Source organism: Acanthopagrus latus, chromosome 16 (assembly GCF_904848185.1).
Source record: "Acanthopagrus latus isolate v.2019 chromosome 16, fAcaLat1.1, whole genome shotgun sequence".
NCBI classification, from domain to species: Eukaryota; Metazoa; Chordata; class Actinopteri; order Spariformes; family Sparidae; genus Acanthopagrus; species Acanthopagrus latus.
In genome coordinates, this window is record NC_051054.1 from 14,721,257 (window position 1) to 14,737,609 (window position 16,353).

Sequence of the window (16,353 nt, forward strand, 5' to 3'; positions counted from 1 at the left end):
TTTAAATCAAATGTGTAAAAAAAAAACAAAAAAACACATGAAACATACATAATGCCTAAAGAACATGCACATATTTATTCATTAAATTCAAACCTTTATTCATGATACACTGACACAGTGCTAAGCTGCCGCAGTGCTGAAGCCAATGGGGATCCTCATAAATCAACTGAACTATTTAAACCCTGAAAATCTTTGAGGGTCCCCTGATATCGAGACACGCAAAAGTAAGAAGTTAGAGCATTTAGAAGAGCAGTAGTCGATGAGAACACACTGACATTAAGTGTTTTTGATATTGTATACTAGGCAATAAATACACAAACAAGCATACAGTGTGTGTGTGCTTCTTTGCATTTATGACCAATGAGTGTGAGAAGTTATGTATCTACAATATGTAGAAGTGACGTGTGTATGAATGCGTGCAGTGTGTGTGTGTGTGTGTGTGTGTGTGTGTGGACTGTTGATTGACACATGCAAACAGCACATTCTTTAACATAAAGCATGTTAATCCTACACACACACACGAGCGTGACACATGATTACATAAATACATAATGACAAACACTTCATGTTAGTGCGTGCATACATGTGTGCGTGCATTTGCAAGCGCTCCATTAATTCTGTTAATGTTTTAGCCTGTCTGTCATCATGTCACTAGTGCAGGTGATCTAGACAACAGTGTAGTGCAACATTTCATCCACACGGCGGCAGTCTTGAGCTGAGCTTCATCCAGAATCAGAACCCTTCTGTGAGAAGATGCTCCTGTTGAATCAGATCACACGGTCACAATCACAATCTTTCCTCTGTCGCGGTCAATATATGAAAATCTTGACGCTGAAACACCGCACACGTCTTGACATTGATCCATATTTGTCCGGGTGAGAGAAAAAAAAAAAAGGCTCACGTTACAAGCCTTTGAGCAGACACCTGATCTGATACCTTGATCAATATTTGTCATCCCTCGTCACTCCTGCGGGGCTCTGGGTGATGAGGCTGTCTGCTGTGGGTTTATGGAGACTGGATTGATACTGCGGCTAAATGATCTGTCCTGGCTGTGGGGGCTGATTTCATCTCCCAGGTTCATTTTTTTTTTCCTTCCTCCAAAGCCGTCCTGGTTGATCACACAGAGCCAGTCGGCTCTATTTGTATTTTTATTTTTCACCCTTCACTGGATATGAGTCTTCATCTTACTACTGCAAACTAAAGCATAATCAATATTCAGAGTATGTGCAAGATGTAAGCCTTATTTGTGAAATTGCATAGCTGCTCCTTTGTGGATGCCTGTGGCCTATTGAATAGTAGAAGGAGCAGGGGAATTAAATAATGGCTCGGTAAACAGCTTTTTTATTCACCTGCTGACCTGTTGCCATTTTCATTTAGAATTACAGCTTAAAAAATAATGAATCCGAAATGTACAATCCCTAAAAAAAACAAACATGTGCAATTTATTTCCTTTTCCAGAAGACACTGGCAGTTCTTTAAATACTACATCAGGCATCAGGATTGTGGGGTGATGGAGCTCTGCGTCCCTGGATGACCTTTGCTGTCTCTGCTCAGCTTTATGGACCGTGACTCCTCTCCGTCACTCGCTGCCTTGTCTAGTAATAGACATCGGTTATCTCTTGAAGTCGGACTTCACTGCTTGTCCCAAAAGATTTATGATGTGTGGCACAACCCCAGCAGCCGTCCACTGCTGCCACCCCGCAGCCCTCCGCTGCTCGGTATTTTCAGCAGGCCATCTGTGGGAAGTTTCAGATGCCAGCTTCCAGTCAAACGAGCAGACTGTAAACCGTGTTAGCCTGCCTCTCTACCTTCATGTTATCTTCTTGCCGGCTTTTTATTTCTCCCCGCTCGAACATTTCATGTCGACGTCACCCCTCCCTGTGAAGTGTCAGCCACTTCGGTTCGCAATTAAAACCCATCACATCTCCGTTAGAAGCCTCCGCTGGTGCGAGGAATGCTTAGAGCAAAAAAAAAAAAAAGAGGGGGGGGAGTGTCCAGTCTGGACTTATCAAGAAAAGGGGGGAAAAAATGAGCAGATAAAACACACAGTGCTGCTTGTTGCTGGAGAGTGATAAGTGAAGCCAGAAGATGAGGCTGCGAGGCCCTTATCAGTCCACAGTGTGTCCTGGCACAGAGAGAGGCATGTTGCTGTGCGACAAAGGTGTGAGGCCAGATAAGCATGTATGTGTGAAATGCTTCAAAGATGAGCTTAACTCTGATATTAAAGTAGGGTTTGAGAAGAAGAGAGAGGGAGGGAGGGAGGGAGGGAGATGGGTTCACAGAAATGGATGCAGACATCTGTTGTGCTGTGTAGGGATGTCTTCATTTCCTCATGCACACTATGGAGGAGCATGTTTGGAATGTAGATTTGTCCTGCTCAAAATCCGCCTGTATAGCTACAGTATCTGCTGAATGTACATGAATGAATAACAAACATGAAAGTGTTTGTGCTGCATGAAAACTGGATGCATGATCATAAATGACACGATTCTTATCTTAATGCATCGACACATCTGTAACATTTCACCGTTACAGCTGTTTGAGGTGGACCAGTGGTTCTCATCCAGGGGTCAGGCCTCTCCAAGTGGTCCCTAAATAAATACGAGGGTTTGTCTTGTCAGATGATTTATAGAGAGGATAGAAGAGAGAAAGTTCCACTCATTCGTCTTTATCTTGAAGTTTAGAGGAAAATCAGTTATTAGTGACATTGCTAACCTTAGGAAACAGTGCGATCCAAAACAAAAATTCTGCTATTATCTCATAACCCTCATGCCAGTGGAAGGTCTGGAGCATTTCTCTCTGGATCTTCACATCAAAACAGCGTTTCAGCATTCTGTTCCTCTGAGAGGATCAAAAAGGTTGGCAAACATGCAATAAATGCAGTGGAGCTGAAAGTGCATTATTTCCCTCTGAAATGTGGTGAAGTTAAAGCATAAAGTAGCATAAAAATGGAAGTACTTAAGTAAAATACATGTAGATCCACCACTTAAGCTAAGAGCTATTAGACTGAATCCTTTGAGATTACCATCAGAGGGATGCAAATTAATAATAGCAGGCATTATTATTTAATGAATATGCTATTATGTTATTCAGACAGCAGACGAACAGAATCGTTATGCAACATCCATCGGATCTACAGCGGGCTATTCTCTTTGGCTGCATTTCGACTAAGTTACCCAAACATATCTCAAGTATAAAGGGACCCTGGCAGCAGACTGATAGAAGCCCCACACTAAAAATAAATAAATAAAAAAAACATTCATATTCCTCTGAAGATTTGCTCAGTTATATATTTGCTTTGTGCAAGTGTCGTTCTGTTTTGGAAGAGGCATATTGACATAGATTCTTGAGACGGACATAAATCTTCTAGGAGGTGTTAGATTTGAAATTAATCCGCCCACACGGAGGTTTGTTTTTTTTTTTGCGGGAGCTGGAGCTTATCCCAGCTGTGCGGGAGGCGGGGTACACCATTGATGAGTCGCCCGGCTCATTAAAATACTGCAAAATCATCACGCTGACAGTAGTAAGAAAGCTTCTGAATATGTTTGAGTACCAGCGTCTGAAAACTCCCGGCATGTTGAAACTGCTGAGCCGGTGCTGTTAACGGAGCCATTACTATTCATATCTGTACGCAAACTGTTGAAAATCTCAAAGGACGTCAGACGTGAGTTTTGGTTCCATCCACCGGGATGCCATTGGCTCCACTGTTGACCTAGAAAAGTGTCCCTGGAATAATCAAACATACATAAAATATATCCGCCTGCATGGGAAATGATCTCTGGATGAACTTCAAACAGCATCCCAGTGTCTGTAATCTACCAAATGAACTGTGTGGTTTCTGATTTAAGATCTGTCAAACAATACGGAGCCAAGAGCTTTCCCACCTTTTAGAAGATACACCAGCATGTCCCCAGCAGCTTCAGATTTCAGGTCACAGTCTCTACACTCCTCCTTCACATCCTCCCATTGTGTGTGTTTTTTTGTTGTTGTTGAGCATGTTGGAAATGAGTCCGTTGAATGCGCTTTGTTTTTTTGAGCATCACGCTTTTCATGGGGCAAAACCCTTGATGGTGTTCCAGGATTTTACTGTAAATTGTTGCAACTACCCCAAATAAACCGTGACACTGAAGATGTTGTTTATGCACCTGCATCCATGACTGGTGACAAGCATTTCATCACGGCGACGACAACAATCTGAGAGTGCCTTTTTCCGTGTCATGACCAGTCGATAGCATCATGCTCCTTATTAATGCAGCCCTCGGCTCTAATGTCTTTTCGTCTTTCCCTCGCTTTCTGTTTCTTATCCATTTTCTTTCAGCCCATTCATCATTGTTTTTGCCGCTACAAACGTGCCTCTCACTTTTGCTCTTGTGTGCAACAACCCATTCGTTTTCTGTCCTTTTTTTTTCTTGCCATTCGCTCGATGTGACAGGTCAGGATATGACTTTCGTTCAGTTTCAGATACGGGGATCATATTCAGAGACACAGTTCTGACTAAATATAAAAACGCAGACCTCTAGTAACCACGCCGAAACTGTGCATGTAAAAATTTGCAGGAGATCGAATTCAACCTGCAGCAGCCTCTTGGAAAGTTTTTTAACCACATGGGGGTGGATGACTAATGAAATCAGTTTGCTGCTGGTGATCTGAGCTAGCTATGGATGCTGTGAGCGACCGAGCGAGCGGGCGTGGGTGAAGCTTCCTATCTATTGAGGGAGAGAAAAACACATGCGGTGCCACACTCGCTCGCAGAGTGAGTCCACTTCAGCACCCCATACAGCGCCCATTGATGAGAGCAGCACTTTTTCGCCTCCGTCTCCCCCCCACCCCCCACCCATCGAGCCACATGCATTAAGAGAGGCCGCGAAAGAGAAAATGGACAGATATAGGAGAGGTCAGGGCTGCGCGGGACTCTCTCACCTCGCCATCTGCTCCACTTCTCCTGGTGCCGCGAATGATACGGGTTCGGATGGAGTGAATCCTTCCCCTCTCCTGCGCTTCTCGGGCTCAGCGTGCGATCAGTGATGTCTGAGTTAAACATGAGGGGCACCGAGTGGTTGAGTATACCGCGGCTCCGGAGGGCTAATGTTCTGATTAGATGGTAGGTGGGCCACGACGGCCCTTCCAAAGACCCGGCGGTGGGAATAAAGTGCTGCTCTCATTTTGTTCCCACACCCTGACTTTAGAAAACAGGCATTGTTCCTGACACTCACAACAGTCTGGCAGCAAAAGTCACCTCGGGGATAGACAGTGAGTGATGCCAAAAAGACGCTGAGGAGCCAGGCCAGTTACAGCCGCAGCCGCAGTCAATATAACGCTCCGTGATCTGACAGGATTCTCTAACCGCACAATCCATGACTTGTTTAGCGGTTCCCAATCCTTGTCGTCTGATTTTGCTACCTCGACAGCCCAATTAGTCGAGCTCAATTACCCCTTCATCGACCCTATCCATCATGTTCTAAATATATTCTTACTGTATGGATTATAAACTGGATGCTATGACACTATTAACAAGGCTGTGTAAAAGTGAAATTTGCAACAGTACTTCTTCCAGCCATTACATTTCCACTGTATGGGTTTAAACTAACTGTGATGCCCAAAGCAGGGACTGCCCAGTTTTCCACAGGCCAGCCAATTATTCCGATACATTTCCAAAAAGGCCCACCCTTGATTGGCAAAAGAGTTCATTGCTTGTCTAGCGTTTGGTTTAGATGGTTGGTTTAGTTGGTTTGGGTTAGAAAAAAAGGTCACAGCCAATCTCCATGTCATGCTAATGCACAGGATTACCAAGAAAGGTGGGTTTTTTTTCAAACATTAGACATTAAACGTGGAAGTGCTGTGTTTGGATGAGCTGACGTCGCATCATGCCAGGCAGAGCTGGAAAAGAATTTGGTCAACCTGTTGAAAAAAAATATATATATATGTATTTGAACTTATTATTTTGTGCATGCAATGACCACTGAAAGTGAAGCGATAGCCCTCTCCCATGCATTCAGATAGAGGGCCTGGTCTTGTTAGCCTGAATAACCTGCCCAGGAAGGTTGCCAAGACGACTACCGAGTCCGACCATTAGCAGCTAATTCAACTGTTTATACTTTTGAGTAACTTCCATCCATCAGCCTACTTTCAGCTGTTTAGTTTTAGCCAAGATTTTCAACTGTTATTTAGTGCTTTGTTTCTCTCCTTGCTTCCTGATGAGCAACTCTCATTTGCAGCATATCATGTCTGTGTGTTACCACTGACTGGTTGGTGGACAGTTTGGCAATGAAAATCAGCATCACACCAATCATTATTTGGCTGTTTATTGTCCTCCTTCGCAGAAATATGGGAACGTTTTCCCTTAAAAAAAATCTAATTTAATTTCTATCCCAGTTTAATCGAATAGCTGGTCTTCACACATTTACCCCCCAGTACCTTGTAGGCTGCCCCTGGTTTGGATGGCAGATTAAGGCCCGCCTCTCAGAAAAGAAACAATGAATAGGAGCGTGAGAGATATGGCCGAGCATGTTTCGTTATTCATGCCAAATGTATTTATTGACTAATTTTACAGTACACAATAAACACAAGTAGCCTAACCCTCTTGACCGCCGCTTGGCATCTGTGTGTACACTGTGAAAATCACCTTTGCTCCCCTTCCTACAAGGAGTCCACCTCTCTCCGTTTACTGCAGCCACAGCCATATTCCTCACATAAACAATCACATAAAAACGGCCCACTGGCCGACTGTTTTTCCAAGAAATCATAAAGTCGACAATACACAATCTGCAACAGTATTGACAGAGAATACACCCACTATAGAGGTAAAATAAAACTGCTGTAAACGGCTATTGTGGTAAAAGGTAGGTAGTTCTTTACTGCTATGAGCTCAGTAGTTCGTCTAACATATAAGTACAGCGCGTCCTTAGTCATCCTTCTGTGGGCGGATTTTCTTCTTCATGTGGTGGTGGAATACCTTGGTGGGAGTGTTGGATCCCAGAAGTAACGATTCAGTCTGGATCAATATGCAGTCCGAGTAATACTTCATCCGCACGTCTTGTTTTTTTCTTCTTTTTTCTCCTCTTTCTCTTCCTGGTTAAGTCTTTTCTCTTCATATAGATTCTTCTTTTCACAGCAGCTAAGGCGCATGCCTTCAGGAGAGGTGAAGAGATCTATCCAGCCTAGTCTTTTCCCTTCCTCCCATCTTGCCTCCTATTTTTTTTTTTTTTAATCGCTGTCTCCCCCCGTCCCCCAGGCAAACTGGTCCCAGTGCTATACATGTCCAGGCTTGGACAGGTAGGCTATGAGGGCCACAACCACCCCCACATACATCCCTGTTCCAACGGTGATGGAAAGGGCAGCCAGGAATAGGGCTCTTCTGGAGCTCATTCCTGCTCTGGAGAAGTCTCCCTTAGCGATGGCCTTGCCAGTCTGACAAAACAAAGCAGAGAGTGAAATGAGCCGGTGTGTTACTCATCAGCACTGAGTGTATGAGTAGGTGTTAAGCCACAGTTAAAAGAGAGAAAACAAGAAATGCTCTCGGGGAGCCATTAGTTACCATGGCAATTAGGTCATTATCCCTCTGACAGTGACAAATGTGTTGTTTGGGTGTTTTGGTTTCCTATCAAAAAATGAACCTGGCCTTTATTTATTCTTCTGACACATTATTTTCTGCTCCGGTATAATAGTCCCTGCAATTACTGTGGAGGATGTTGCAAAACCACTAAGATATGGCATGATTTGCTCGAGGTTGCGCGGCGTGAGCTCAGTGCTTCCGGACCAGAGAGATACTGACACTAGACGATGTCAAGGTGCTGCAGTAATTATAAATGTGGTCTCAGCTATGGATGCAACAACCTGAAATAATGTAATTGCAGTGCACCGCTCGCACAGAGCATACTACCGACCGAAACCTCAATGTTAATGGCTTTCTAAAGCGAATACTACAGACTGACAAGTGGGCCGAACCTGCTGAATTTACGTAGTCAATCATCTGTAACAACTGCAAAGGAGGGTCGCAGGGTGGAAAATAGGCTTCAGTAGTACAGAGTCTGAGTGCTTGTGCTCGCTGACCTTAAATAGAATGCAGTGTAATCAGAGTTAATGACAGGCTTGAGGTCTCTGGGTCTTTACCTTGTGAGAGTAGTAAAAGGCAACGATGCCCAAGGGCCAGAAGCAGCAGAGCATGGAGAAGATGGCTAGGCCCAGGTAGTCCCGAGGGGGCAGCACGATGAAGTTGTCCTCACTCTCGCTGTCGCTGGAGCTGTCACTCTGGAAGACAGTGGGTTGATGAAGAATAATCAGATGTCAGAATAGGAGAGGATGATGCACTTTTTACACGACTACGTGCGCCGCAACTTGCGAGGCAAACCGCACGTTTGCCTTTGTGGTCTTGTTTGACATGCAGATAATAACAGATGGAGTAAGGTTGACGTGTGTAGATAGTCGGGTGGATTCTGCGCATCTTCGCGGTGGCCAGGTCAGTGTTTCTGCCCTTGTTGCACCATCGCCCAGGACAGGATGTGCTCAGCCAGCCGGAGAGGATTTGGTGCCTCTGTCAACACCCATGAGCGGCCTGACAGATAACACAGGATTAACGGATTGTTCCATCATTGCACAGTGACAGGGGAAACGGCAAGAAGACAGTGTCATTTATGTGCTAAATTGCCTCTACAGCACGCGCCAGACCTCCACCGTCTCTCCTCGGTACACCTGCCGTCTTACGTGGGCGAGTGTTCAACAAGCTCCCAATGCCGCACCTCGACACTCCCAACTCAGGGCCACGAGGGCCGAATGGGCCGACGAATGATGGATTCGAGCGCCACTCAGGCCACATTGGCACATCGTGCCTGCAGCGAGGATCACGATGTGACTGCATGGGTGACCTTTAAGAGGACACTGCCTGATACTTCTCTCTGCTGTCCCAGGGACGGAGTGGATGTTTGTCTAAATAAATAGCCCCCATGAGCAGCAGGTTTCATTTGTTAGTCTTGCTGCCTTCAGGGATCAATCAAAGGGGGTTGGGGGGGGAGGAAAGCAACAAAATAGAAATCGATATGTAAGGCAGGAACTGGACCAACCATTTCGAAGGTAATTACAGAACAGTCAGGAAGGCAGACAGAGAAGAAAAGAACCGTACTTGTGTGCTGACGTCCACATTTTTGACCGCGCACAATTTTCTCTCTTTAAGCTCTAATCTGATCTTCAGTTACCAAACCACGGGGCGGCTGTTTTTGGGGGTGTCCCTGTCTGAAGACCTGATTGCGATGGCAGGGAGTAGTTTAGCACTGCAGCTCTATACTATCCAAACAGTTTCCTATCCATGGCCAATAAAAGATTATGAAGCTCTCTGTTATCTGCTTTATGAACACCGTCCACCTGGACAGCCGGGTGTGAGCCATCAAAAACAGCAGCTGGTCATAACCACGTAATCTGACATCACATGAATAAACCGGTGGGAACAAACAGCAGTAATCTCCTTTTATCTTTGTAGCGGGACCTGATAACAGTTGTGAGTGACTGGTGCATTCAGTCCTACTGACAATCTGCCTGACACCGAGTGCGGCCGGCCGGGGACACATTCCCTGTCTGGTCTGATGCCAGTATAACTGATGGGGCTCCTTGCCTTTAACAACCCCGTCGCAGCGCTCTCTGAAGCCTCGTTTGGGCCTGGAGGGGACAGTCGGCTCTACAGCAGGGCACACGTGGACCCCTTCAACACTGTTGCTCGGGGCAATCACAGAGGCACCGTCCATGTGCTCTTGTTAAGTTGTTACCTGCAATTGATTTTTTTCTTCATCACACAGATGTCAAAGATCCGCTGATATAGACTAGCTCTGGACTGTTTTTGTGCTGGTTTAACAATGGATGAAGCTCAGTCACCAGAATAAAATTTGATGATTTTATGTCTAATCCTAACCCTAACCCTTGGGTGTTTAACCCTGACCCTAACCATGAAAATATATATTTTTTACAAGTCATACGTATCATATCTACAGTTCTTAAGTGGGTTGCACTGGGTTGCAGCACATCCCAGTCACCCAAATAAAATTTGGACATTTTACGTCAAACCCCAACCTAGGGCGTTTAGCTCTAATCGTAACCTTCAGGTGTTTAACCTTCAACCTAACCATGTATAGGATATGTATGATATCGCCATTTTTACAAAATGTGTCATATTTTGATCATGTGTTTGAGATGACTTGCTTGTCAGAAAGGGTGTAGTCAGAGTGGGCGGGGGTGTTACAGCGAGGAGAGACTGTGGGAAACAACTGGATATTTTCAAGGAGGTAAGCCAAAGCATGATCTTTCCTAACCCTAATCCCTAAAGCGTTTTTTGTGCTTAAAGCTAACCAACATAAAATTAAGAATTGAACTTAAGTAAAGAGTATAAAAAAATGCATCTGCTGACAAACAATAAACTGTATTATGGGTGAAAACTGCCACAGGCTATGTCCTGGAATTTCAGGATGTGTATGAAAGTTTCACCAGCTCTACTCTATCCTTATTCCCAATCTTCACTGCTCTGTAAATCCTCGCAAATCGAATTTGTCTTCTCTGCATCAACACACATCTAGCACAACCGATGTGTCTTTTTGTGATTCTCAAAACACTGAGGCCCACAAACATACAGACACATACGAAGGGAGAGTGAAGAAACGCAGGTGCTGGGCAAAGACTCTCATATTCCAGCTAAAAAAGCCAGCTTTCGTCTGTGCACTGTTCATCAGATTCATTTGCTCTTTTGAAATTGATGTGGAATAACTTTAGCTCCGGGCACACCTGCTCCGACAGCCATGCATCAGCCGAGTCCCGCTTAATACCCTCGCAGCACGGCATTACTTATGGCATTAATGGCAGTCGGTGCCACGTCTCTATCTATCTGCCAGGCCTCCGAGTGACAAGCGCTGGCTCGATCATCAGCCCAGTTAGGTCGCAATGCTTCTTCCTCTGCCAGCTCCGAGCCCTGGGTACTTCACAAGCAGGCCTTGGATGAAATTAGATTTCTCGCACTTCTGAAAAAGACTTCTGCTCTTTTTTTCTGTCACGGTTTTCCTTTGGAGAGTGAAGTTTTATATCTAAAAGAACAATAGCCTGGGTAGATGAACTCAGATGTGTCGTTTTCTGCGAATGTGATTATGAAACTAAAGCGTACAATTACCCCTGCGCTGGATTTGAAAGACTCTGGTAAATTGACCATTTGGAGAGCAGAGAGAAAAACGAGCGTGAATCACACTGGCAGTCTATTAAAATGAAATAATGAAATAATAACACTTTAAATGCCATGACTCACTTTGTGCTGAAAGATGTCTCTGACAGCTACCACTAAGTGTTGCAACGCCTTTAACTTCATATAGCAACTCAATATTCTAATTACTCTGTCAAACACTGCCAAACGGCTCTTACTTGCATCAATGTGGTCTTTATTGTGTGTAGTTATGGTGATTATCCCCATATAGCTCATAGCAGGAGTGAGAAACCTGAAGCATACTTATGTCGTTAGGCTACAATTGAAACACAGACTGCTTGTACATCTCCAAACAAAACACAACTGAAGCACTGTGATGATATTTTCCTCTCACCTCATACTCGGGTCCCTGCTCCTCCTCCACCTCGTACGACACCGTCTGGATCTTCACATCCTTCTCCCCCTGTACGCTGTCCAGAGGGTTTTCCTCGGAAACTCCGTCCAACACAGCATCCTTACTCTCCGTGAAAGTGGTCTCAAAGCTCTCGCTCTTGGAGTCCTTGCTGTGAAGACTCACATCGTCCTTGTACAGGATGAAATTGGGCCTGTAGAAGGCCTCCACAGCTAGATGCAGGGAGGTGGCATCCAGAAACTGCTGAGTCTTATGCTTGCCATTAGTATCAGTGTAGTAGTAGCCGATGAGGCTGTCCTGGTAAGGCTGGCCCGGGTAGTCACACTGGTAGCCCTGGTAGTCGTTGTGCACCACGTGTCTGCTGGTTTTGTCTAGCAGGGGGTTCTGGAGCTCACTCAGGCTCTCCATGACGGCAGCTTCAAGCTTCTAGTGGATCAGTCCCAAAGATTTGGCAGTCTGGTAGCTGGAGAGTTAAATAGAATCAAACTTGTTAAATAAAAACTGAGACAGTTATCCCCCAAATCAAAAATACATATTTAACCTCTTACTTGTGGTGCTATTTATCCATCTAGAGTTTCGGAGGTGTCGGCCAAACAGACTTGTGCCTTCTGTCTAATATAATGGAACTAGATGGCGCTCAGCATGCCATGCTCAAAGCACTGAATAAAAATTTAAAAAAGCAATGTCTCTTTCCAGAGATCATGACTGGGTTTTTACGTTGGCACTGGATGTTAAGCAATACATCCAGGAGAGGGTAGCTCAGAGATGAGAGCTGCTGACAACAACAAAAGCTGGTTGAGGTTGTGATAATATACCTCAAAAGGTTAGGTAGGTCTGCAAGGCCAATAAATACATGGTGACATGTAGACAGAGACTTCTTTAGAATACACACTTGATTGAATACTAAGTTTTGAAGTTGGAGTTACAACTGTATGCCACTAAAGTCCGCCCGTAATGACAAACTGGAGTGCAGATGAGTCACCGCCTTCTTCTGTGCAGCGATACAGTTGGTGTAGTTTGGCAACAACAAAATAGTTCCTGCATGAAACTGCTCCCAGCAAAACTCTGTGATTTATGTCGAGTAACCGGGTCATGATTTCTGGAAAGCGACACTGCCACTGAGATTTTCAAATGAATTTTTTCGGAGCCTTGGGCACCACAAGCCGAGTGCCATCCAGTTCCGTTATTTTGGAGAGAGGGGCAGTCATCTCTGCACGTCACACCAAAACAATCTAGAAGGAAAAATAACCCTACAGGCATGAGCGAAATCTATTTTTTGATTTTTGGGGTGAACCGTCCCTTTAAAAGACACGAAGAACATGCAGTTCAATCAAATCTTCGCACATTCTTGGGGGAATACAGTTATGTCGCTACGCAGTCAGACCCGAGATTGGGTTTTTTTAGTAATGTAATAATCTAGGACATGAATTCTGTGCAGGAGAGGTTTCATCTTGCCCAGCAATCAGCATTCCTCTCGTAAGCTCTTGCCAGACTGAGCCATAAAATCACCATCTGCTGCATGTTCAACTGTTGCACCCCACACCCCCTGATTCACGCAAAACATATAGGGGAAAAGTACCTTCCACATAGCACGGCTGCCTATATCGGAAAAAAAAAAAAAAAAACAGGGAAGGGCTGGCAGGTGCTGCTGTGCTTTGTACTGCATACGGATAACTGCGACTGTCTGTGAAGTGGCCACCCTGACTCCTCCTGAATGTTTTCAGAATACTGAGACAGGTGATTTTGAGTTGAGTTAAAACATTTGTGGCATACGTAGACGAACGAAACACGGGAACAATGTCAGGAGAGGCTGTCACTTAGGCAACAAGTCCACCGATGACATGTGATCTGAGAGGTGTGAGTAAGCAATGCATTATTTTGTTTTTTGTTTTTTGCAAAGCCAGTACCGATGGTTGATCCCTTCAGGCCAACAAAGACCTCATCCATCCAATTAATCCAGCGTCTTACAGTGTGTCTGATGATGAAATGAGATAATGAGATAATAACAGCTGAGCTGCGGTTGCATCACATTTTTAGAATTAGTGGCAAATCAAGTCATTTCATGCTTTTATGTTGAAAGAGCTGTAGTGAGAGATAAGCCACAGGGTGAGGAGAAATTAAAGATTTTCCCCACATTTTTTTTATTAAAAAAAGAGGGGCTTATTTGTGAAATTTGGGAGTTGACTGAGTTGCAGAGACCTGGACAAAATAACACCCCAAAAATGGGATGCCACCTGAAGCAACAACATTTAAAAAAGGGAAACCGTCACAAAGCAGGTTTTCATTGCAGAGTGCTGTCCTTCTTTGCATTGTACCACCCACATTTGCAATGCTTTCCCTGGACCTAAGAGTAGACATGCAGATCAACTGCAGACCTTTGCCCTCTGTGACCCCTTTGAGACCGAGCAGGAAGAGGTTTCAGAGCTGCTGGATGTGGAGGAGCATGAATAATGTGGGCCAGTGGCTGAATCCACTGAGTCCACGCATCCCACCGCTGCGTCTCCATCCCTTCTCGCATGCTTCTGAGGCTCAGCCACTCTCCAGATAACAGGGAATTCCATTACACACTACATTAGACAACAAAAAACCACATCCCACACGCACAAATAATTCATCTGACTCGAGAATATGGGCACTTAGCACATGTGAGTGTGTGCTCAGACTCCACAATTATTGATGATCGTGAGCGCATTCCCCTTCTCTTACAGTGTGTCTACAGTGCATGCCAGCCTCTATATCTCCCTCTCACACACAGACACACACACACACACTTGCACACACACACAAACGCTCACAATCTTCATTATTTTGATGACATCACACCTTTCTCTCCCCTTCTTTCTCTCCTTTCATTTTATTTTAACCTCAAGTAGAGTATCAAGTACAGATGATCATGAGCGAAATCTCGCTATTTTTAATTCATGTATTCAACTGTTTTGCGCTGTCTTCACCAGAGAGAGATCTCATGTCTACCCAGAAACAAACGGCTAAGAACATTTTTTTTTTCTCTATTGGTCGCAAAACATCTGCGAGAATCCTCTTACCTGTGCTGGAAAATCCTCCCGCAGCTTTGTTCAGCATCGTTCCTCGGCGCAACTGACTCGATGGAGACGGACGGACGGACAGACGGAGCCACCACCTTTTTTTTTTTTTTTTTTTTTTACTTCACATGATCAGTTTTTTGGGGAGGGTGAGGGGGAAGCAGAACTGCCACAGCAGCAGCGCAAACATACGGCATCCGTCTGAAAAGGTAACTTACTCCGTGCGTGTGAGGACGGACTTTGCTCGCCGCTGAGCTCTGCCCGCCATGGCACCGCTGCCGCGTCTGACAGGTAGATTTTTACGCACAGTCTCACACACTGAGCTCGGGCTCCAAAACAACTCCGGCTGAGAGGCTGAGCGGACTCCGGCGAACTGATTGGCTGAGCGAGGACGCGCAGCAAACTCTCAGCCCCGACCCCGGATTTGACATTTCCAAAACTCTTCTCTGCCTGGGCGCGTCTTCCTCCCTCGCCGGTGTCTCACGTGCCAGCCCCCTCTGGCATTCCCACTTTGCAGACTTAAATTATTGCATCGCCTGGCCTCCCTGGACAGCTGATGTTATCCCTTCCCACCGAGAACGCCCACCAAATGTGAAAAAAAGAAAAAAAGACCCACACAACAAGCTCTCCTTCTGCAGCATGAATTTCAGGATCTCCCCCCTCTTCACATAATTCCACTTCTTCTTCTGTTTTCACAAAATGTGCCACTTTGCATACATTTCCTCATCCCCTTGTCTCCTGCAGTGTGCTCTGAATTAGTTCCCAACTATGGCAGAGGAGTAAGCCACTATTAAATTCATTGCACATTTATATTTGATTAATATTTTAGACAAATCCCATGCATTTATCATGAGCCTGCCAATTCTGCTTGCGCCTTTTAACCCCACTCTTCTAAGCTGCTTATGAATCCATGCCATCGTTTATCATTGTAAACACTGTTTACATCAGAGTGAATAAAGATGCATCATTCCCAGTGCGAGCACTTGGGTGACATAATGGATTGCACACACAGCCCGGCTAAGCCTAATTTGTTTTGATCCCACTGGGGATATAATAATGACATAACTACAGTATTTAGCGTCCGTGCTTTGGACACATGTAAACACAGTGCCTGCCTATAATGCTAGGCCGGGAACTAAAAGACTGATATACAGCTTCCGAAGCCTGGACACATATCTTATTCAGAAGGAGCACTCTGTTCCACAGGCTCATAAAAATGTCTGGAGTTAATAATGTGCAAGCCCAGGCTCTGACACTTTCACTGGGAGATGCATTAAGGTGCTGATGGACACTTTATGGGGGAAACATGGGGCTGCATTTATAAGACTGGGCGCACACGGGCTGCGTCCCTCCCAGAGTCACCTTGTGTTCACATGCACGAGGCGACGTGGCATAACAGCCCCCGCGCCGCCTCCGTGATGGATGCCACTCCCTCAGGAGACGAGTGTATTAGGAGAGGGGGGCGAGGAGGAGACCAGGACCCACAACCGATTATTCTTCTTTCTTTCTCTCTCTCTCTCCCTGTTTCTCTCAATCAGCATTCACAGCATGATCCAGAGCAATGTTTTCTAATGAAGATCTGCGTCAGAATGGCGCAGGAGCGTCCACAGCCGCCGCACCTCCGGATCAGAAATGTGGCACCGTGGAGGCGTGACCGGTGTAGCTCGGTAGTGCCACATTGAGCATAGTTTATGAGAAGAGTAGATTTCTCCTCGGACCGGGCTTTTGCCAGCTTT

The 16,353-nt window shown here is 45.3% G+C and overlaps 1 protein-coding gene across 1 annotated transcript; it reads right to left on the reverse strand.

Moving 5' to 3' along the window:
- Positions 1–6,305: 6,305 nt before the first annotated feature.
- On the reverse strand, positions 6,306–15,161 carry LOC119034265 (synapse differentiation-inducing gene protein 1-like). The gene is made up of 4 exons (XM_037125103.1): positions 14,621–15,161; positions 11,559–12,039; positions 8,110–8,247; positions 6,306–7,407 (listed from the first exon to the last, which is right to left on the reverse strand). The coding sequence occupies exons 2-4, from the start codon at positions 11,982–11,984 to the stop codon at positions 7,249–7,251; spliced, it is 723 nt and encodes a 240-aa protein (XP_036980998.1). The 5' UTR covers positions 11,985–12,039; positions 14,621–15,161; the 3' UTR covers positions 6,306–7,248.
- Between the last annotated feature and the right edge of the window lie 1,192 nt (positions 15,162–16,353).

Excerpts from the sequence above, each read along its gene's own strand:
- LOC119034265 (XM_037125103.1), bottom strand. The coding sequence starts at position 11,984 with ATGGAGAGCCTGAGTGAGCTCCAGAACCCCCTGCTAGACAAAACCAGC. Across the intron at positions 8,248-11,558 it reads AGCAGGGACCCGAGTATGAG|AGTGACAGCTCCAGCGACAG; the intron begins GTGAGAGGAAAA and ends ACTGTCTTCCAG. Across the intron at positions 7,408-8,109 it reads CCTTTTACTACTCTCACAAG|ACTGGCAAGGCCATCGCTAA; the intron begins GTAAAGACCCAG and ends TTGTTTTGTCAG.